The 23,706-nt window shown below is 45.9% G+C and overlaps 1 protein-coding gene across 2 annotated transcripts; it reads left to right on the forward strand.

The window, feature by feature from the left end:
* The first annotated feature begins 4,078 nt into the window (after nt 1-4,078).
* LOC149364205 (uncharacterized) lies at nt 4,079-20,761 on the forward strand. Of its 2 annotated transcripts, XM_089574185.1 has the most exons (5): nt 4,177-4,208; nt 6,293-6,409; nt 12,943-13,022; nt 16,682-16,768; nt 20,240-20,761. In XM_089574185.1, exons 2-5 carry the CDS (start codon nt 6,388-6,390, stop codon nt 20,714-20,716), a joined length of 666 nt encoding a protein of 221 aa, XP_089430311.1. In that variant the 5' UTR covers nt 4,177-4,208; nt 6,293-6,387; the 3' UTR covers nt 20,717-20,761. The 2 variants fall into 2 exon arrangements, with proteins under 2 accessions (XP_089430310.1, XP_089430311.1); XM_089574184.1 differs by lacking the exon at nt 6,293-6,409 and having other exon boundaries at nt 4,079-4,208.
* Nucleotides 20,762-23,706: the final 2,945 nt, after the last annotated feature.

The following is a 23,706-nucleotide window of genomic DNA, read 5'->3' on the forward strand; positions in this document are numbered from 1 at the left end:
AGATCATTTGTGTGAACTGAAATTCATGCCTTGTTGCGAGGTACGGGCTGTGGACTCGGTGAAGGCTGGGAAATGGGTCTTTATTAAAAGATTTTGACACAAAAGAAAAGAGTGCCCCAGGCCCTTGGAAGGTACAGGCTGGCTCCCCGAGCAGCTGCTCTCTTCCGCTGCTGGAGGACGACTCCCCTCGTTGATTCCCGTGCGTTCACTGCTGCTCCCTCGAACGCCGTGGCCACGAGACCAAGCAGCGCGCCCTCTGGAGGAAGCGTGCCTGGGCGCTGACGGTCGCGTTCTCGAACGCCGTTTCCACGTCTTCGCGTCCCTCGGCTTTTACGTTCGCGTTTTCGAACGCCGAACATGAGCCCCGCGTCCGCGACGATACCGGCACTCTGCGACACCGAGTATGGGTCGGAACGCTCGCGACACAGTTTCCGGAGCTCGCGGGCCCACAGGCCAGCAGTTTCTTGCAACGCAACAGCCTGTACGAACACTACATTGGAACACTTCGCACACCCCCTCCTCAATGTCTCCGCGACTGTGCGCGCTTCTCCACTCTCTCTGGCAGCAAAATTTTGCACATTTAATACAGTACGTGTAAAGCTAGTGTTCGGGTGCTTATACTATTGTCCTGTATCGTGCCTATCGCTCCAGATGCAATGCTGCTGGGATAGGCACCTCAAATGTAAAAACTTAGTGTAATTAGCATACAGAAATTTATTTTGTTTAGCAGTGTTTGTGGCAACTAACATAAAATTATAATCACCGTGGACGTCTGCGACAACCCCTCTGCGGGTCATGCGGTAATTGCGCTGCACCCCGCATTTTCCTTGAAGCAATTCAAGAGTGTCATTGTTCGAAGACTTTATACTGGGAATTGATCAGAGTCATGATTCCTCTCCAGGAAATTCGGGTGCACCTTTTCGGGAACAAAGCGGTTCACTACTCGCTGCTATCAGGCTCGCACCTTCTTCGGTCCACGTCGCCAGTTATAATAACCCTCTTTCTTCCACCTCTCCCCCCCCCCCCCCCCCCCCTATCTCGAGCATAGTAGCGGGACTGAAAATGCTCACTCAGGCTGCCCTCTCTGCCTTTCTCTGCAAATAAACCATTTTTTTTTTTGGCGGCAGCAGAGTGCATCAGCGCGTTCTTATTGCGCAGACCAGCGCTCACGAGAGCTTAACCTTCAATTTGCGTGTTGTTGTTGTTGTTGTGACTGAGAGAAGGATGAAAAGGAAATTGCACGGGCCTGCTACTGGCTCGAGCCAAGCCACCACCGCTGCCACGTGCAGAGAGAGGAGAGTTAAAGAGCAGAAGAAAAAGAAAAAGGAAAGAAAAGACGCGCGTCGCAGCAACAACTGCGTCCGCCGGAGCGGACGCTGCTCAAAAAACAGATAAGCGGCCGAAGCCGCGCCCGCCGAAGCGAGAACAGATACTCGCTCTCGCCTTCAATTTGCGTGCGCAGCAAGCGGCATTTTTGTTTCGATCGTTGTCTTCGAAGCACTGAAAATCCGTCGCTCGGCACTGCGAAAGTGCATGTGGACGAAAAATAACAAAAAGAAAGAAGCACCTGCTGCGTGTCGCAAACGCTGTACATCAGCCGAAGCTCGCTCGGCCGCAGCACTGAAAATTCGTCGCTCGGCACTGCGAAAGTGCATGTGGACGAAAAATAACAAAAAGAAAGAAGCACCTGCTGCGTGTCGCAAACGCTGTACATCAGCCGAAGCTCGCTCGGCCGCAGCACTGAAAATCCGTCGCTCGGCACTGCGAAAGTGCATGTGGACGAAAAATAACAAAAAGAAAGAAGCACCTGCTGCGTGTCGCAAACGCTGTACATCAGCCGAAGCTCGCTCGGCCGCAGCACTGAAAATCCGTCGCTCGGCACTGCGAAAGTGCATGTGGACGAAAAATAACAAAAAGAAAGAAGCACCTGCTGCGTGTCGCAAACGCTGTACATCAGCCGAAGCTCGCTCGGCCGCAGCACTGAAAATCCGTCGCTCGGCACTGCGAAAGTGCATGTGGACGAAAAATAACAAAAAGAAAGAAGCACCTGCTGCGTGTCGCAAACGCTGTACATCAGCCGAAGCTCGCTCGGCCGCTTGTATTCGTGGCAAATACACCGGACCTGTCTCCGACACACGGAAGCACTCATGTATTTTCCGGAACAATAGCAAACACTATATTCTTTTCCCTGTTTTTTTTTATTAGTCGTTTGAAACACGAAAAAAGCTTCAACAAGAGGAGGAGGAGGAAAACTTTTATTTCACGCGACACTCTCAGCAGAAACATTCCCTGGTCAATAGAGTCGCTGCAAAAGCCCCTAAAATATCAATCTGTCAAGGCCTAGACAACCTGATCTTAAAAAATAAACACGAAAATGCACATGTAGCGCCGGGTAAAGGTCAAGTGCATTGTTCTGAAGCGAAAAAATTGCATATGGACATATCGACACCACATCCTCCTCGTGCGTGGAACTTTGACGAGCCACCGCCTCTGCGAGGGCTGCTTCCAATAATTCAGCGTTGTCTGCAGAGCTAATCTGAGCGGACCTTTATTACGTACACTTGTTTCCCTGGAAGGGTCAGAATTTCACAAAGCACCAGACTACAGATGCAAATTTTCGCTAATAGCTCAAATCTGAAGAAAAACCAATCCAGCATTAAGAATTTTTATTAGATATTTGCCGCCTATTTATACTTCGAGATTTTAAGTGGTGCCTTGTGGTAAGTGGTGCCTTTGCTGCGTGTTGACCTGGAGGCTAATGAAGATTGTTCAGCTTAAGCTAAGGACAAAGGACAACGCGGCGAGCTATACAAAGAAAGTATATGGATGTAACGTTAAGAGATCGGAAGCGGGCGGAGTGGGTGAGGGAATAAACCCAGGTTAATGACGTCCTAGTCGAAATCAAGAGGAAGAAATGGGCTTGGGCAGGGCATGTAATGCGAAGGCAATATAACCGCTGGTCCTTAAGGGTAACGGAGTGGATTCCGAGAGAAGCCAAGCGTAGAAGGCTGCGGCAGAAAGTCAGGTGGGCGGATGAGATTAAGAGATTTGCGGGGATACGGTGGCCGCTGCTGGCAAAGGACAGCGTTAATTGGAGAGACATGGGAGAGGCCTTTGCCCTGCAGTGGGCGTAGTATGATGATGATGATGATGGTGGTGGTGGTGGTGGTGGTGGTGATGATGATGATGACAAGCATAAAAGCTGTCGATGAGTTGGATCCTGTCAGCAATAACAATAACAAAATCCAATCCAAGCTTTTACATGGCGATTCCAAAAATAAAGAAGATAAATATTGCGCTGTCTGTTCTCAATCCTCGTGCGAAAAGGGGGTATCATAAATCCTTTAACATGTTCCTTCAACATGTTCACAGGATGACTGCGCCCAAGAAGCGCAAGACACAGCAGCAGCTCGGTCAGTGCTGTTTTTAGTAACATTCCCTAATACGAAGATAGCTGTGTCGTTATGCTTCTCGGCTACGTAAAGCTTAGAATTCAAGCCTAACGTTATGGAAAGCAAGAGAAATGAAGGAGCTTCGGTGCTTCAGAATAACGGCATGTGGGGCGAGTTGGCGCCTGATGAAATGAACGGTACCATAAGTGCGCTCTCATTGTTTGCATTGTTATCACTTTCATCATCAAGTGCAGTTTTTATAAGACGTGGAAGGACATGTCTGCCAACCTTTAAGTAATATGCATGAAAGTAGCAATAAAAGCTGGCGCACCTGTAAGCACATTTGCGCGTTTCTGTATATACGTGCGTCTGTGCTTGTAGTGGTACTAGTATTCTAGGAGGCATCTGTAAAGCTTTGCGGTTTTCATCTTTTTTTTTTCTCGTTAGAAAACGCAAATCACAGAAAGTAAGAATCGCCCACATTATAATATCTTTCCTAGGAACTTTTTTTTTTACATTCCAGAGGTCTCCGGAAAGAAAAATAAGTTAAGCTGAGATGTCACTACTTCTAAGTAACGCAAATCCATCAAAAACAAGTTTCACCATGGTGTATTGTTCTTCCAGGCGAGTTTCTTGCCTAGAGCGCATAGATACAATAAAGAATCTGTCACCAAGTTCACAAATATCACAAATCTATACTATTCTGACGCTGCATAACGCAGTGGTATAAATATGCTTTGGGAACCGAATTTCATACCGAGAAGTTCTTTACCAACATGACAACGTACGCTTCTCTTGTAGCGCTACTGGCCCTTGGTAAGTGTAGACGCAAACGCAATTCATCTGGCACTTTAGGGCACCTTTTTAGTGCATGCTAAGATGACTCGAAGGCCTTTTTATCAGAATTAGGTACGCCTGCTCACGGAGTTTCGGATATGCAATGTTGGCCCACACTACTGAAGTAATATGAAAGGGAAAACTTTCGTGTATTGTGTGTGGGCGGAGCGCATATGGCAGTTCTCTCAGATCATGAATGGCAGTTTACCAATATCCCTCAAGAGAAATGTATACAACAGCTGCATCTTACCGGTAGGTACTCGTCTACGGGGTAGAAACGTGGAGGCTAACGAAGAGGGTTCAGCTTAAGTCAAGGCCAACGTGCCGAGCTATGGAAAACAAAATGATAGGTGTAACATTAACAGATCGGAAGCGGGCAGAGTGGGTGAGGTAATAAACGCGGGTTAGAGACATCTTAGTCGTAATCAAGAGGAAAAAGTGGGTTTGGGCAGGGCATGTAATGCGAAAGCAAGATAACCGCTGGTCCTTAAGCGCGACGGAGTGGATTCCAAGAGAAGACAAGCGTAGAAGGCGGCGGCAGAAGGTCAGGTGGGCGGATGAGATTAAGAAGTTTGCGGGGATACGGTGGCCGCAGCTGGCAAAGGACAGGGTTAATTGGAGAGACATGGGAGAGGTCTTTGCCATGCAGCGGGCGTAGTCAGGCTGATGATGATGATGATGATGATCCGCGTTGAGTGAACACGGCGTCAGAAAGAAAAAAGAGAGGCATTAAAACAAGTCGCTGAACACATAGAGTTTCTTACTATTACCTAGAGGGAAAGCTGGCAAGCCGTCTATGGGAGTTTGCATGGAGACCCCACGTGACCACCTCAGCCACCATGGGCGCTCAAAGCATCATGGGGCGGTGAGCTACTTGTTGCGGAACTGTAACTTTTGGCCAAAAAATAATAAAAAAATAAAGCTGTTTGATAGCTACAAACGTCCTAACATTCAATATCTTGTCTAATGATTGCAACAAACGAGCAGAAAAGCATTTAAGTGCAAAGTTTGCCTAAAATAAGACATGACTAGCTTTCCTATTGGCCAAGTGATGAACACTAAAAAAACTAATATTTCGTAATTAACAGGCGCACTTTTAAAAGTAAATATGTTTTAAAAAAAAATGTTGTTGTTTAGATACTTTAAGAGATTTTTTAATGGCATTTCGGAAGAGTAAAACCTTTTATTGGTGTCGTGTGTCGTCGCGTCTTCACTACTATGGCTTTTGCACACTGCGTTCGCGCGAAAGTCGTCTGCGCACACACGAACTACATTTTCGGAATGAAACGCCTTAGTACTGCCACTCTGTGTTCCCGAAAAACTACGACTGTGCCGCAACAAGTAGCTCACCGTCCCATGATGCTTTGAGCGTCCATGTTGGCTGAAGTGCAGCGCCGCCAGCTTTCCCTCTAGGTAGTAGTAAGAAACTCTATGGCTGAACATTGCCATATTTCAGCCGAAAATTGCAACCATAAAAAGTTTCCTTGCGAGCAAGAAACTGAAGATACATACTAAAAGTGCTAATGAACTTTGAGCAATTAAAATACGAAGGTTTCCAAAATGCATCAGCATGAGACGATTGCACCACCGTGTGGATCTCTTCTGCATCGTGAATTTAGCTAATGAGCACCTTCTTTAACTGTCACAAATACACTGAAGCTTGCAGCATGCTTGTAAAGGAAATCTAGCCCCTTTGTGGTGTTATAGATGGAGATACTTTTGTGTCCGGCCTGACATGCTTGTTTGAGGGCTACCAAGTTTAGTTAAAAATACCAATGAAGAAAATGAAGGCCGATGTAGCCTAGCTAAGCCAAATGCGAATTAGGGGCAAGGGCACTTCGGTTTTCACTTCGGTTTTGGTTCGAGGCTCGGCTTTCAAGATTAAGCAGGCTTCAAACAGAGAGGTGTGAAATCGCCTTAAAGGGCAACTGAAGAGTTTTTAGAATTCCGTGATTTTAGCCGATCCGAATGCTTGAAACTTGTAGGTAAAGCATGCGAAATCTTTTTGCGCTACGATTTAAAACGGTGATGTAATCGCCGATTAAAGGAACATCGGTGTTCAGGCTTCTCTGCAGTGCACAGCGACAGGCAGAGGGCCCACTGATGACGTCACGTGCGGCCGCGCTAAGTTTCCAGCGAAGAAGCGGTTGTTTCAAGGATGAAAAAGAATGCCGTCGAAGGTGAAGCTCATGAAGCATTGTTTGGCGGCATCGGAAGACACATGGCAGCATGTAGACGGAGGCAGTGGACATCTAATATGTAGACAGTTATGACGTCACAACGAGTTTCCCCGCACTTCTCCAACGCAGTGAGGAGAAGCCTGAAAATCGTTGTGCTTTTAATCGGGGATTGCGTCGCCATTGTAAATGTTAACGCAAAACTATTTTGCGCGCATTAGCAAGAAGCTTCATAGATTCGAGTTCTCGAATAACCTCGAAAATTCAAAAACCATTTCACCCTCCCTTTAAAGGAACTGAACACTGAACTTTAAGCACCCAGTTTTTTTTTTTTTTTTTCGGCACAACGCAAAGCTTGCTATCTGAGGCACTGGATTCTGCAGTGGTTTTGTTAGAAACACTGTAGTTTATTTTTACTGAAAATTTCTCAAAACAGTGCATACATCAGTTCTTATGTATTCCGATGCTTGAAACCATGATTCAAATCAAATCAAAATCAATTTTATTCAAACAGTTATTAAAGAAATACATGCGAATCATCTGGGCTCTTAGCCTTCTCGGCTAGACTTGGGCCCTTGCAGGAAGTGCAAAAAAATATTATAGCGAGACAACTCAGTATTATACAGCAGTTATGCGACAGTTATATACAAATAAAAGCGAAATACTCAAGAAATTATACAATAGTTAGGAGCACAAAAAAACAAACAAAAAGTTAAAGAATGAATGCATCCAAGAGAAACACTCATTTCTAGTGGAGTCGAATATTGCTGGCTCCGAAAAAAAATTCTTTATTTCGGCGATTGACAAATGACCTGTTTTTAAGTTAGCTGGCAGTTGGTTACAAATTTTAGCACTGGCATAGGCAACAGTTCTTTGACCGTACAAATTAGCGAGGGCGATGGCGATTGCACGTCGGCAAAAGTGCTGTTGTGCCAAAACTTAACATAAATCTCACCTGCCGGACAGTTATCAGACATTCTTAGCGCAGAATAGCGTGCATATTAGTTTCCACACCCAAAGCTGTTACGACACAGAGAAGTATGCCTCACCGACGAAAGTATTTGTGGACCGTGGTTTCCTCGCCACCCAAAAAATGCAAGCGCTGTAGCGCCATCTAATGACGAAAGTCAAAACCACATGGTCAACGATGCGAAAAGAGCGCCGCTTTTCATCTAAGGGTGCACTGAGAGTGTGTAAACCAGAATGAAACATGACGAACACTACTGAAAAAAAAAAACGCTTTGCGCTTAAAACAAACCAGCGATATTTTACCCAGACGTGGCCATGTGGTGGGATTCACCAGTAATGGTGGGTTTCAATTCAAGATGGTTCTTTGTGCGGCTTTCAATGCCGAATTAAAATTATAAATAGTTGTTTACCCGACATCTTAGTACTCAATTCTTAAAATCTGAGGCACGATATTTTTATATTCGTCATAATCTAGACACACGTTAAGTTTTGGTGAGTGTTCGGTCTTTTTAAAGATATGAACCTATAGCGTTAATCGGTCAGTGCCCATATATGCAGAATTAGTCCTTCTCATCTTTACGTTCGTAGATCGCGGAGAGTCCTCATACCGCTGCTGAAGCAGTGGTGCAGCGGTTAAGCATACGCCACAGCCCTGTGATGACAGGTGCTGCCAAGGGTGAGGCTTGTGTGACCCAGGCAAGGGCGTCCGCAGAATTTTTTGCAGGGGGGGGCCCCATTGGTTGTTGGCGCCGGAGGGGGGGGGGGGCATGTTTGTAGCAAAAAGGCACTATTTGCGGAGTAAATCTATTTATTTATATATAAATAAAATAAATAAGTAAAATACACACATGAAAGAAAAATTACAAACAGCAAATTAAAGCGAGACTAGGAGAGATACATTGGAGTTTATCAACGAAGAAACAATTAAAATTGATAAAAATGCAAAAAGATACTATCACTTCGTGGAGAAGAGTGCTCAGCCTTGCTGCATACGGGTTCTCGACACACCCGGATTGATGACCAGCACACAGCACAATATGTTCACAAACACGCAACGACAGTCACTCAGTCAGTCTTCCTTGAACAGAAACTGTAGACGCCTCGGATTTTTTTGGGCGAATTGCGTGATGACACTGGTGATAAATTCATTTCTGTGCTTCATTACACGCTCTCGGTGCACACTCATCATACAAAGGCCGTCCAGTCTGTCGTTTGTCATCGTTGAGCGTAGCCACGTTTTCACTCTCCTCATTGTACTGAAGGAGCGTTCGACCGTACAGGTAGTAACTGGCAAAGCCAGAGCCACCTCAATGGCTTTTGCAACACCAGGGAAGAATGTCTTGGCCTGATGTAGAAGCTCGCAGTAAGTTATTTCTGATGGGTCCCCAGTTTTGTTGCACCACATCTCGTACCAAGAGATGGCCTCTTCCTTGAAGTTGTCGATGCCGTAAAAGACCTGGAGTTCTTCGGCGAGAACAGCGAACTCAACACGGCTCAAGTGCTGCATTTTTGATGGAATCAGCTGGAGAAGTTTGAAGCTCCTCTCATTGCTTTCAGAAAAGCGCCGAGCTAAAGAAGCAGTGAGGGAGTCCAAGTACGGCACATATATTGCCACACGGTAGTATTCCTCTGGCGACTGAATCCCGTAGTTGTCTCGATGGGCCTGACGAGAGACTTGTCTTGGTACAGATATCACCACATTTAAGTGATTGGCTGCCTCCCTTGCTGCATTCACGATGTTAGAGAACTCCTCTACAGCGTTTGTCCGGTGGCCGCGAAAAATACGTTGTAGCTCAGTGATGTGGTCATGCACAGAATGGAAGTCCATGGATACACCTTGCAGAATGTTCGTAACTGGTTCGAGCCGAGCGCTGTACTTCGCTACAATATGCAAGCAGACGATGAAAGATGAGCTTGTTGTTGCGCAGTAGAGGATGTGAGCTCGTTGTCTAGTTGCAGCGTTCGAGCATGATTCCGTGGACGCGAGCTGCTCGAGTGCTTCGACTATGGCCACGTAATGCTGAGAGAAGATCCTAATAGACTTGTACTTTGCAGACCATCTTGTCTCACACAGCATCGGAATGTTGGGCACCAATTTTCTCCGGAGCACGCTCTCGCGGAAGAAGTTTATGGTTTGTTTGATTATCCCAATTGTGTTTCGAATTTCAGAGACGCCGTTCAAATCGTTGATGACGAGATTTAGTTTGTGACTTGCACAGTGGAAAAATAGTGCCTTCGGGAACTGTTTTTGTATAATTTTGTTCACTCCAGCTTCTTTTCCAGCCATTGTAGAGCATCCATCGTACCCCTGTCCTACGAGGTTCGAAAGAATCAGCCCGACATTCGTCAAAAGCTTCAAGATTGCCGCGGCGATGCAAGCGGAGTTTAATTACTCCAGCTCTACAAATCCCAAAAACTGCTCTCGAACGCACACTTCGACTCCCGCCTTGTCAATAAAGCGAACGCCTATAGACATCTGCTCTTTTCCTGAAATATCTGCAGTTTCGTCAGCAAGAACGGAAAAAGCAAACGCTTTGTTAGTTTCGGTAACTATCTGCTCTCTCAGGATGTCGCCACAGATTGTGATGATCTCGTTCTGGACGCGGACAGAAGTGTACTTGGCATTGCCAGCAGAAGAAGCGAAGTGCTCCTGAAGTAGAGTATCTCCAGCTTCTACACGAAAGTCAAGCAGATCATTGAAGACTCCACTATCGGACTGCTTGCCGCGAATCGGCAAGTCATGCGTCGCGCAAAAGACAATGGTGGAAACTATTGGAAATAGTTTCTCACGGTTCCTTTCAACTTGCGCGTGCAGTGCTCTGTTCAGCTGCTGTACAACGGGTAGCTGCTTGCCTTTCATCACATCCATAAAGTTCTGTGAGGCCGTCATTGCCTCCTGGTGCCATTAGGATTTTACGTGATCCCTGCACGCCTCGTGCATTTTTCTGTAGTTACTGAAAGCGCGCACGATAAAACTACCTTGAGTACCCCGGTGAACACGCGGAGGAAAAATGACGCAAAAACGACAAAAGGCGCCTTTCGCTGTCGCTGAGTACGCAAGCCAGGGGGCGTAATCTCCCAGCCATTGATGTCGAAAAGGCCTCTTTCCAGGTGTTACATCTTTCTTAAAATCATATGTAACATTTGGCGACCATGGCTTAGTAAGAAGACGTAACTTCAAAAAGTCCGGTATGCCAGTGAGTTTAGCTTTGCCTAGAAACTCTCCTAAGTCATATTCTTGAGGCAAGTTATTTGTTTTCTTGATGTTGTCTCCGGACTTCGATCCCAAGCAAGCAGAAAGGGAATCGTCTCGGCTTACTGCGTGACCGGAGCTCGCTGGTGGAGTTCCTTCCATGGAGACGACGACGTCGGCTACTGTCCGGTGATGAAAGGTTGCATCGCTCTGGTCAAATCCGGACTTGATTCCCAAGAAAGGAGAAATGGAATCATCTCGTCCTGCTGCATCACCTGAACTCACTGTTGAAAGAGTCCCTTCCATGGAGTCGACGACGTCAGCTACTGTCCGGTGATAAAAGCTTGCATCACTCTGTTCAAATGCTACACCGTTGTCACATGTCACACCAGAATCTGCAGGGGCGCATTTGGATAATGCTTCGTCAGACAACCGCTGACGCTTGAAGAAGCGTCGAATATCCATCATTCGGGACCGCGCGAGACAAAGCTGGCTATGGAGTTCCTCGGGGTTGGTAGTGTTAAAAATATATACACATTGATTGGAAAAACGGTTGAATGCGTACGTTGAAAACAAAAAATGACTATATATGCAGCGAAAACTTATCTACAAGATAAATGCACGCTCGCAGCTTCATACACCTCGCTCCATCTTGCTCGCGCAACCGCACAGTCGAGTATTTGCACACACACTACTCGCCGCTCATCGTTTTCTCGTCCGCTGTCTTGGTTGTTCTCAGCTTCGTTGACAACCGGCCACTAAAAACACCGAAGCACAAACAAAGAGGCGCGCACATGTGCAAGGGCTTACTTGCCACAATATCCACGAATGCGCACTTTTGGGGTGTAAGGAAGGCCGCGCGACTTCCGAGGGGAAGGGACACCCGCAACTAATTCGGTCGGAAAATTTGTTTTTGTGCTTTTATGGGGTTCAGAGCCCCAAAACGACTCAGGCTATAAGGGACGGAGTAGTACAGAGTTTCGGATAATGTCGACCACCTGGGTCTCTTTACCATGCACTGACACGCACAGTACATGGGCGCTGTTGTGATTTGAGGCCCAGCCAGAGGTGACAGGCGAGCCAGGCAGGCGCCATCGGGCTGCGTTGACCAAAGGCGCTGGTTTTCGGAGAAGACGCAAGGAACGCTGGTGTGGGGGCGCCTCTGGAGACTGCGTCGCCGTGAACAAAAGCAGCTAATCCCCTTTGCCGAAGGTTCTGAAAGCAGCGCTTCTACCGCACTGAGCTCTCCCGTGGATCGGAGGAGACAGCGAGCGGCGGCGGCGCCAACTCGTCGCCCGCTTGCCCCTGAGCAGCCCGACAAAGCGGGGGTGGACACGGCTGATTTGTCCTTCCCCCCCTCAAGAATTCATCGGTGGCCGGCGTACGAACGTATCCTGATTCTAGCGAGCGACCTGTGCCCTCTTAGCGCGCGAGCGGCGCGAACTTGATTACTTTTGTATTTTGTAAATAGTGTACAAAGCTCTCCCCTGTCCTTTCTCGCTGTCGCTCCCCTCTATACTTCTCCTCACTATCCTCTCCCTTTCCCTTTCGTTTCCGCCGGCTGCAGCTCGGGTGCTTAAGATATTAGATAGCAATTGCCGCGGCCGGCAACACTCTTTTGCTTCACTTTTTATTTTTATTTTTTTTTTAAATAAACCACTACCACCACCTGTGCCCTGTGCACTGTCTGCCTCCGTGTCGCTATCTCTCTAGAGATCAAAGAAACAGACACCCATCTCGAAACACATGCTCGCCGGTGCCGCTGCATGTCTGCAACAGGTCGTCCTTCAGCAGAGCTGGCGGTGGCGTGGTTTGAAAACGGCGGAACGACGCGCGCCCGGACGCGGCATTTCGCAGATGTGACCAAGCGTCGAAGCGGGGCTGCTTTTCTGAGCGCACCACCGCCCCTGGCGTGCGGCCATCACTCACGGTTCGAGTGAGTGATTTTTCAGGGGGGTGCAGCCGCCCCCCCTTGCCCCCCCCCCTCCGGACGCCCATGGACCCAGGTTACATTTTCCGGGCGACCTCTCACGGCCAATCATTAAGTTAATTGCCACTTGCTACGCTGTACAGTTTTCTTAATGTCCAATGGGGAAATGGTGATGACGTCACGAGGTCACCTGAGCTAAGTGGCCCACCTAGGTAGCTCCAAGGTGAAGCAGGCTTCAGATAAACGTCGGCGAAATTGGTGAGTGGAGGCATTAGTTCTAGACCACTAAAAAAAACAGAAAGCAGAATTTTAAGGACGCGATTTTCTCACGTGCAGACAATCTTTTCTTGTGGACACGGTGTCGTGGTCACAGTAGCATCCGCTGGAGCACGTCTGTGCTTGTTAACAGTGTTCTAGTAGAGGGTAAATCATTTCTTTTTACAGGGGTCGCCGGTGTCTCCTCCTATTTCCTGCCTACGCTTCCTCCTCATCCACTGGGAGGCTGTCCTGAAACAGAAAGACCTGTAAGGCTCTTTCTTCTGGTGTCTATTCTTCAGCGAACCAATAGCAGTGATGCATATTTGGCTACTTATTACCGGCCAATACCGCGGGCTAAAACTAGAAATTCGTCATGAGAGAACCCTATTTGCACTTGTAGTACAAGAAAACATAAAAAAAAGTTCGGATGCTTCGGCTAATCTAAACATTTCCTTGAACGTTTTTGCAGGCAAGTTGGTGCAGTACTGGAATGTTTTTGTTTTTTTTTTTTGCGCAGGAAGACATCACAGGAAAGAACGAACTTGACAGGACAGAGCGCTTACTAACAACTCGGTTTTTTTGTTGACAGATCAATTTCCTTGTTACAGCAGCTGCTCTTACCAACAAAGTGAAGGAAAAAGACTTCATACACGAACATATAAATTCAACTGATATCCCAGCTTCCCAAGAGAAGAGTTGCAAGGTTCCAGGGCTATTGCTGCGCAAGATATTTGAGTTCTTTTTTTGAAAGCAAAACTGAGGGATTGCTCACACACGTGCTACCAGCTTGTTCAATCTCATCAGCTTCTATTACCTCCCTTCCTAGTTGCGTCTGCCACCGACGCAACACTGCGGTGTCATCAAGGGCGGGAGTGCAATTGCTGCATGTTCGAATGTGGTCAATCATATTGCTGTTCGATTTCTTTTCAACGTCTTTTGAGTGCTCTCTTAACCTCTCATTAAGTCGTCTTATCTAGTGTGTCTTTCTGCACTAATAATTAATTCCAATCTAAGCTCAGTTGGTGGAGAGGATGTTATACGTTTTTCAGTGCTGTTTTTCGTAAGAGAACTCTCAAACTGTTTATGTCAGTTTTAAAGACTTAAATTAGAAAGGAACAAGAATTAGCTTTGCATCCTGTGGATCATTGAGAATTACTTAAAGAGACAGTGAAGATAAATATAAGCTGGCCTATATCAACAGGGTACAGTATTTTAGTCACAAGGAGACCACTAGAAAAATAAAGAGCAGGAAAACGGAAAAAAAAAACGTGAAATGCAAGTGTCGCCATCACCGCCCGCTTCTGAAACTGAAATGCGTGCTTCAATACCGATATTTGGGCAGAGATCTCAGAGGCTACGCTTCACAACTATCCACTTCCAGACGGCGGCAACCCGCCGCTTTTCGGTGATGTCGTCACGAGTTTGCATAGAACGGCGGGAATAATTTTGAGACCATTTTTCACGGCGATAAATGCCTGTTTGCTGCGGGAAAGATGTCAACACAGCCAGACAAAGCCAGGGAATCAGTTTTTACTGAAAACAGTGGTTGAATGGAGTTTGCCTCAGTGTCCCTTTAAGCAGTATACCAGGTGTCCCAGCTAAATGTAACCAAGCTTTTAAAAAACACGGGATGCCCTACCCATCTGAAACCAAATGAGGGTTGTTTAGAGTCGCGTGACCTAGTCTGCAGTATTTTTTTCCTTCTTCAAGGTTGGCTAATTAGTTAAGCTTAATTAACTAACTTTTTAATTATTGACTTGAGGAACAAAGTGTCAATGGAAAAGTTGTAGATCGCTTTGAGAAACAGCTTACTGAGACATTTGCAGCAAAGTAATATTTACCTAAAGTAGTTCTTTTATCGGCCTTTAACCATAACCCGCACAATAAGAAAAAGCTTCCACATGACAACTGTGCCTTTTCAACGTCCCAAGACGCGCCTTAAAGAATAAAATTCATTTTTTCTGAAGTCCTCTCCTCGATGAGACTTTGAGTGCACATTGGGGCAGAGAAGTGAGCGAGCAGCTGGTCACATGACAACTTTCTTTTAAGGCCAATAAATGAAGCTACGTAAATCGTAACTTGACGGAAACAGCACTACTAGCGGTTTTTCGAGGTGATCTAAAACTTTTGCATTGACACTTTATTTCTGAAGTCAGAAATTAAAAAGTTAGCTAATTAAACTCAACTAATTAATGTACTTGAAGAGCAAAAAATACTCAAGACTAGGCCACGTGACTATGAACAACCCTGAGTTGGTTTCACTGGACTAGGACACTTCGTGTCTTTTAAAAGTTTGGTTACATTTAACTGGGACACCCGGTATATAGAGACCCTTTGTGGACTCATGGCGCAAAGTTGGTAAAAATTATATATTCTATGCTTCTTACGGCTTGGCACACTTTTTGCAACAGGTCAGTTGCATGCAATCGGTTTTTGATCCCTCTCAGGCGAGACTGAGCAGTCAGAGTGCGTGCTCCGAAATTCTTGCAGCGTTTTCAAAACGAAGCATCGGAATAATCGTAACCTTCCACACGAGCATTTTGCTGCAAGCTTGGAACTGGTTTCTGCGGCTGTCTTTACTCTATTGCAGAAGCAGCTGTGCCTTCACCCATGTATTCATCCGCGATCCAGTTGGTGCCGGATACGTACGATGCAACCTTTTTCGTTGCTAAATAACTCTTCAAACTGACATGTTTCCTTGTGCCTAATACTAAAGGTGTACTATATGGCTTGCAAGTGTATGGGACCTACACTCGCAGAAAACGGAAAAATTGAATGCGGCACTATCCCGCAAACCAGTCTTTCAAAAGCCTGTGGATGTGGCCCTAGGCATGACAGGACAATCACATGCCATTATCTGGTGTCTTTACCGGGCAACTGGACCGCGAGGCCGCAAAGCAATGTATTTATTCACGTCTCTCCTCACGGATTCTCGGAGCACTAAGGTCCGCCGGTCCTCCAGTTCAGCCGACGCTTGCCACGCACTTCAGGAAGGCAGTGAAGGGGGGAAAAGGGCATTAGGAATCCTCACGCGTCGCCAACAGACAATCTATTGTGTCGCAGTTTTCTTCTAACTGGCCTGAAGCAAAATCTTTCCTACGTTGTTTAGCAGATTTGTTTCGCTCATTCTCCAAGCAGTCATCCACAACAGACTACCACACCAGTTCTTCGGAAACCTGTCGCTGAAATGTGGAGGTCGCCAAAATGGGTTCTCAGCGAACACGCACCTAATAGCATGCATGACTTTCGAGGTGTCGGCTTCGATATTGTTCGCATCATAAGCGACACGGCTCTGTTTTTTGGCATCGAAGTTCGAAGCCACCATTTGGCACGGTCAATTGAGTATCGATACCACACTTCCTCACGCTGTGTTCTAAACCACGTTGTAGATGGCTGCTTTATCCTGAAATTAACCTTCAATCACTAACGGTTTGACTTACTGAAGTCAATGTAACCGTTTACTGTGCACAGCATGTGATTTGAGAATGGAAGTAGAAAAGATGCGCAGCTATTTGGCAAGACTAGAACAACATTTTTCTTTGAGTAGCGCGCGAAGTTTGAGAAGGCAAAATAAAAACGATACACCATGCGACACAATATGATGGTGCTCGGGTAACAAAAAATCAGAAAGAATGTTGAAGTGGAAGCAATGTGGTCAGTTTCCTTTCACGTAAGGCTGTTGGGAGACTACGAAAACGACCTTTCTCTTAGAAAAAAAAAGCGATACTTTAACCAACTCAGTTCTTCCATCACACTGAATATGTTAGCTGCTATTCGACGCGTGCACTATCTTCATGCCTGTGCAGCACAACAACACCAAGAAAAAAACGAACAGCATGGCCGAATTATCACTCTTATACATTCCAATAGTAGCCGACTGTGAATAACTGGACCTTTTTGTCATATGTTTCCCCTTTCTTTTCAGCCCGAAGACAGGCACTGCAATTTTTGGTGCATGAAAGACAACGGCCAATACAGCGAAGGCAGATACAAAGATGGCCTTGACTGTGATGTAAGCAATCCAATGGGGACACAGGGTTTCTCTGCATTTGGAGGAGGGGAGGGGGGTACTGTGATTCATTACGTTATTGTAGCTAAGCCCTCAACAGTAAAGAAAAAATAAGCTAAGAGACTGAATCCAGCGAGTTCTCGGATTATTAGGACTGGCATAATATAGCCATTTCATTCCAATTCTCTTTTTTTTTTCAACAGTAGCCTGGCTTGGGCTAGTTGGTAACACTTTTTTTAAAACATAGCGCAAAAAAAAAAAGGATGACACAAATACGGACGGGACAGGCGCTAACTTGCAACTTCATTTTAGGAAAGTCACCACGTCAAATATATAGGAGCCGATCGCCACTCTCAGTGGATGAGCATGCGAAAAGAAGGACACAATCAAAAGAAGAGCGCGTGGAAAATAAGAAAATAATAAAAGCACGGTGCCGGGGGGAAAAACAAACTAAAAGGAAATACCGCCTACTCAAACTTAATCACTGCTAAAGTGCGCTTTTTTTAAAGGTTGTCGTAAAACTTCAAAGCACCATCCGACGCGGTAGCTTTTTTATATTAAAGTACCAAGTTAATGCTTGTCTCGTCCACGCTTGTGTCGTCCGCGTCTTGTTAGCGCTACGTTTTGGAATAACTATTTCTTCTTCAGTCGATATTGGCTGTGGCACCGCGATACGTTCGATCGCTAAGACCAGCTAGTAAGGGCTGCGGATGATGAGAATATAATATAGCTGAACGAAAATAATTGTGATCTCACGACGACCATGGGCATGCGCACCTTTTTGAGACATAGCACTCTTTCTGCAAGATTTTTTCAAGCAAGGTAGGCAAGACTCACTAGTTAGAGCTTGACTTACAACAAGTGCGACTAAATGTTAGTTAAAGGTTGATACCGACAAGGTTTCCGCATATTCTTGCCGATATAATATAGTGCCAAAGTACGCCTAAGAACTTCTTTCATACTGGCCAGCAGCATGCTGGTTACAAAAGAATCAGTGCCTAATTTTTCAGGTTGTTTGGCAGAACTTACCTTCTCTCCAAACGTTTCCTACAGATTTGTTGTTCTGTTCACGAGGCCTGAAATGCACAAAGAAGCATTATTATCGCTTCAATACTTTTCAAAGCAACGGCGACAAAATCAGCTAATTGAAGTGCTATACCAGAGACCTGAACAAAAAATAATTGTTGCTTTGGACAAAATGAACACCCCCAATTTCCAACGCATTTATTTTCATTTTAAAGCGAACGCTTCCCTGGACTAGTCAAGACAAGGTCATCGGTGCCACAATTTGACCGTCAGGTGGAGTAGCGGTGGTGGTGTTGCAGCCACGTGACATATCTCCTCTTATTCACTCCTTTATCCCTTCCCTTAAGGTGCTGTTGAGGTATCCACCGAGATGTGGGGCAGATACTGCGCCATTCCCTTGCCTGAAAAACGCATTTTCAATTTTCGTTTTCCTCTTTCTTCCTTTCTTCTTTCACACCCTTCTTTATGTCTTTCCGTAGAGCGCGGTTCGGGTGTCCATGAAGATATAACAGTTACTGCGCCATTTCCTTTCCTCAAAAACCAAACAAAACAAGTACGCCGCCGGCGTTCATTGTAGACTCCGTTGACTTTGAAATGAAGTGCGCACAACTAGCTCCCTGGGTCAGCGGACACCTCAATATCTTTTTCTCTTTCCTCTGATCTTTTAACTCTCCTCTGTCTGCACGTGGCAGCGGTGGTGGCTCGGATCGAGCCAGTAAGCAGGCCCGTGCAATTTCCTTTTCATCCTTCTCTCAGTCACAACAACAACAACCTCAATATCGCTTTCATGTACGTGGCGTTGGTGTGCACCTCAATATTCCGTGCTTAGCAATGCGAAACCGCCAGAAATCTTTTTTTTTTCTTTTTCTTGTGAAAATTTTAGCTATAGCTTTCAATAGCAGGCTTTCGACTTGCACTTTCATCCCTGCCTTCTATTCGTAATCGCTAAACCGACAGTGTGTACCAGAGCGTTTAGAAACCCCGCACTGAATCAAAATCGTCTCGGTGTGCAAACGCAATGCACACAGCTTCAGTTCATTCACGATACCGCGCCCGAGACAGCGCTGAGCGTTGCTGGGAAACGTCTCAACATGTTAGCTCAAAGCGGAGGCTGGATTCACGAACCTGCTAGCGAGTGTTTAAACACAGAAATGGCTCTTTATTGTCTGTGAGAGGAACAGTAGCCAGCGAGAAACAAATATTGAGTTTTAGAAAACGTAGGAATAGTCTACGAATACGTATGCCGCGATAACTAGTAGATCAATAGCTGAAGCCTGTTACTACTAAGTAAAAAAATTTGCACCCTTAAAGGTGTAGCGTTCATGGCTGCACCCTTTCCACATCCTCATTTTTTTCTTTTTGAAAAAGGTGCGCTGAGCACGTTAGCACCTTTAATACACCCATGGACCCTTCAAAGCTGCACGGGGGCAAGGGTGTTGTAGCTCCTTCGGGTGCAGGGGTGCGTAAGGGTGCACAGTATTCTTTGACTTGTCGAACAACATTCCAGTAGTTCAATCAAGCGTGCTTTTAAAATGATGTTGGCTATTCGAGTTTTCCATCAAAAGACAGCTGCAACCTTGATGCGAGCAGCTATGACTGGGATCTGCGTCCCCAGAATGTGATAATTAAGTGTCTTATTTTAGCTGAAGTGCTAAGCGTCACCCACTCCAAAAAGGGATCGCTGAAATGGCATTATAAACTTAGAGAGAGCATGCGCGGAAGAGTATCTGCGGTTTCAGCCTGTGTCTTTGGGGTGAAAATATGGCTTTTGCGGCATTGTATTACCATTGTTGGCGGACGCCAGAAAATTGTCTTAAGTATTAAGCTAGGTAACTATTTTTAATAAACTTTTTAACTACTAGAATTAGGCGTGTAGTGGTAATTAAAGATTTGGAGCCGGTTGTTAGTAACAGCCATATCATTTTTTTTACAATTTAGAAAACGCGATTGTCCTTGTTGACCAACAAAATCTGGTTTTTTTGACGAGTTACATGCGCTGGAAATGTTGTTTTGCCTCCATGTTTTTCGAAAGCGCATATATTTTGTCACGATGTAGACAAAATCTGTTGAGCCATAGCGTCGAGGATAATCACGTTTTCGAAATTCTAAAATCTGATATGGCTATTACAAACGATCGGCTACAAACCTCTAATTACAACTAGGTGCCTAACCCCACTAGTTAAAAAGTTAATTATTAAAAGTTAATTAGCTAGCTCAGTACTTAAGACGATTCACCCGTTATCTGCTGTCCGCCAAGACTGGTAATGCTAGCCGCAAAAGCCATAACTTTACCCCAAAAAGCTCGTTTTTGAAATTTTTGGAAAGTCTTCCCTGAAACACATGGTATGCAGTTTGTCAAGCTGCGTTCAACGCAAAGGCGCGAATATAGTGCCGCTGCTTATCATCACTTGTCTAATATTTGCTTTGTGTGTGTCCTCATGCTTGCAGTTTGGAAGAATAGAAACCGGGGTGTGCTTTGGCGGACTCTGTCACTCCCGCCAATCCGTAAAGACGTACGGGAACGGCACCGGTCAAGAGCCAACCGGCGAAGTTCCATCGCCCGCGCCTGAAGCGCCGCCACCCGAGGTCGCTGGAACTGAGGCCGTCACCGTGACAGTTCAAACGGGTCAAAGCACGGAGGGACCATCGGCGCCTTCTCAAGCCCCGACAACGCAGCATCAGCCGTCGCCCCCGCCAGGACCTGGGTCGGCTGAGCCGCCAGCGGAGCCACCGAAGCAGACACCCGAAAATGAGCTGACTGCTTCATCAACGGAGACCCCGCCGCTGTCTACTCCTAAAGACGGGACTGAAATCAACGACAGCGAAGGTTCCGCAGGTACTGCAGGTCCCGCAGGTCCCGAAGGTCCCGCAGGTCCCGCAGGTCCCACAGGTCCCACAGGTCCCACAGGTACCACAGGTCCTTAGATGACGTCTAAGCATGGGAAAATAAAGATGTCTTGAAAGTTACAATCTGTACTTTCTCACAGGAGGTTTTTTTTTTTTACCGTGATTGGTAAAACGATACCTTGGGTTATTGCTGCAGATTTCTTTTAAAGGGAGAATCACGATATATGTATGTCACTTGTATCGGTAGATTACCGTATTCTAATCGCAAGGAGGCTACTCTACCCGAAAACAGAGCTCGTAAATAAGCTATAAATGACAATAGGAACTGAATACAGGCGTTGAGAGCATTCACCGTTTCCGCAGAACACTGTGGTGACGCCCAGACAGTTTGCAATACCCCGGATACCGGATGCCAGGCTACGCCACTGTCCACTCCTAGGTGACGATCCCGGTGTCCCGTTCGGTCTCGACGTTGCGAGTTCGAATCTAGGGGAAGAAAAATTTGGAAGTTAAATTTTGTCATGAATAAATACGCCTTTTGTTGCCATTCAAATACCACAAAAGCGTTTCTTACTGAGAACAAAATTGGGTTCAGTTCTCTTTAGCGTCTATTTAAGCCCAGATTAGGCATAACGCGTGCATGTGGACGGCAACGTTATGTGCCATTCACGTACTGCCAATTTGTTCGTTACTTTTTATTTTTGAACAATATTATTTAAACGCAAAAGCGGTCTCGGTTGATTGGTGCAAAAGGTAGACATGCTGACAGGGTTGACAGAGCCCCTACACCTGTGCATTGCTCATTAACGGTATAACATGTCCGTATAATACACTGGAATTGTATAAATGAAAAAAAAATTGGCGTGGGTTTAGTCTGGCTGTACCTAGTTTACAAAGCGGAAGCTCGATTAAAGGTGCACTAACGAGGAATCTCATCTCGTCTTTTTACCGCGGGAACTCGGTCTACACGTTCCGAGCATCCTACAGCGTCAGCGCCAGTCCTGTCCACTTCTTCGTTTGTCCTTGTCTTTTCGCGCTGCAATCTTTAACCATGATCACTGACCAACAAGCACAAACAGCCACTTTAGTTGATCCTAAAAAACTTCAAATTATTTTCGTGTGCGGCCGATTTCCCTCATTTAAATGGGATTAAACGTCCTGGCTCCCGCCTTTCTTTTGAACTCGCCGCTGAAGGTAGGACGAGCTAACTAACGCGTAGAGTGCCTTTCAGCAGGCAGTCGCGTGGCGGCTTCACTTTCGCTTTTATTTTGTTTTTTTTTTTAGGTTTACGTGAATAAATAGGTCCAAACAGAAAGAACATAGCTGCAAATTAGGCCCACGAAAATAAAATTACGCGAGGACTCATTGCTTTCGCCGATCGCTTTGTATCACTCCGCCGATCTCAGAGTGGCAAGCCGACACGGGACTGGCTGAAAGGAACTCCCCGCGTTGGTTAACCCCTCCTACCTTCTGCGGTGAGTTCAAGAAAAGGCAGGAGCCGAGAGGTTTAATCCGATTTAAATTAGGAAAATTGGCCACACAGGACCATAATTCGAAGCTTTTAATGATGCTCGGAACGTGTTGATTGAGTTCCCGCGGTAAAAAGACGTGTTCAGATTCCTCTTTAGAGCCCCTTTAAGCATGCTCAGATACGGGTTGCTGTGATTTGTTTCCTTGCTCTATCCTTCACCAAAGCGCCCTGCGTACTTGATCATTAGAATCATCACATTTAATCAGCCGTCTACCATACACAGCCATGGCACTGGTTTCAGCGCGCGACTCCTCCATGGCTATCTGCCAACGTCAAGCAACGCTTGGCGCTTTTTATTATCTTATCAGATGAATGGCGAGTCACGTGGTTAAGCGAGCGCAACAGTGAGGTAAGCATTGAATCGCGAGGTTTAACGCAGTTGCGAAGGCCAGCGAACGCCGCCGGCACCGCGCGCCGCAGATGCGCCGAGGCACGGCGAGTCACATGGTATAACGTCAGAGACCCCCCCCCCCCTGCCCTCTTTCGCTTGAAGGTCATTCTTCAGAGCGACATGACCTTAAGGTTTATGCATGGGAGGAGTACAGCTTCCGCTCTAAAATCAAAAGAAATGCTGATATTCCAGCCAAAGTGACACTATTAAGCAAGCATTACTACTGCGGTGACATATAGCCTCCAGGATATAGGCAGCAAAATTTAGTCACAGCTGCAGCGATTTATTATAGCGTCTAAATGTTATACATTTCTTTTTTATATTTAGTATTATAATTCGTATTATAATTATTATGCATTTTGTCTCGTTATTATATTTCGTAACTTTTTTCCGTTTATTCCTCTCGTACATTTAGCATCGTGCGCCTCTCGCCATGCCAACTACCAGCCTCTTCATTCCAACTTCTTATCGCTTGCTTTTTTTTCTGCATTTTCAAAAATAATCTTGGTGGCGCAGTGTTGCCAGCTAGGGCCTATATTACGAATGGTGTGCTCGTCCACATTTCATGGGTCCGGCACTGCTTTCACTTTCTGCCATCGTGAGCAGTTTCGCGCTAGCGGTCAACCCATTCATGTCAGGCGTTCCAATGCCAGCATAGATGCTTGTCTTTTCCACCGATTTCATAAGAGCGAGTAAAAAATTATAAAAGAAAAACCCATGTGTGTCCAGGTGTCTGTGAATCACAAGTTGGATGTGTTGCATGAGAAAGTTCGGTGACAACACATCTCTTTGTATCAACACATTGGGTTTCACTGTATACGACGGAAGCATATCTTTTCCAGCTAAAATATTTCCTTGCCCTCAGCGCACAAATGTCGTAATTCACATGCAACATTGCGCTTGCTGCTCTGCGGACAGAACAACAGATCAGTGTCCTCAGTTGAGTGTTCCGGCTTGATGAGTTTGACAGCGCATTCGGACAGGGGTCAGTCGTTTTATGTTTCCTTTCTTCATTAGTTTTTTTTTTTACTTCCGTGATCCGCATTGAATTTTTCGTCGAGAATGTGATAAAACGCATGCACTAAAAAAGAAAAAATGCAGCGTTCGTAAGAGAACTTCAAGATGAGCAGGTCGAAGATCATATAA

The sequence above is a fragment of the Amblyomma mixtum genome, chromosome 2, assembly GCF_055824585.1.
Source record: "Amblyomma mixtum isolate Tamu chromosome 2, ASM5582458v1, whole genome shotgun sequence".
NCBI classification, from domain to species: Eukaryota; Metazoa; Arthropoda; class Arachnida; order Ixodida; family Ixodidae; genus Amblyomma; species Amblyomma mixtum.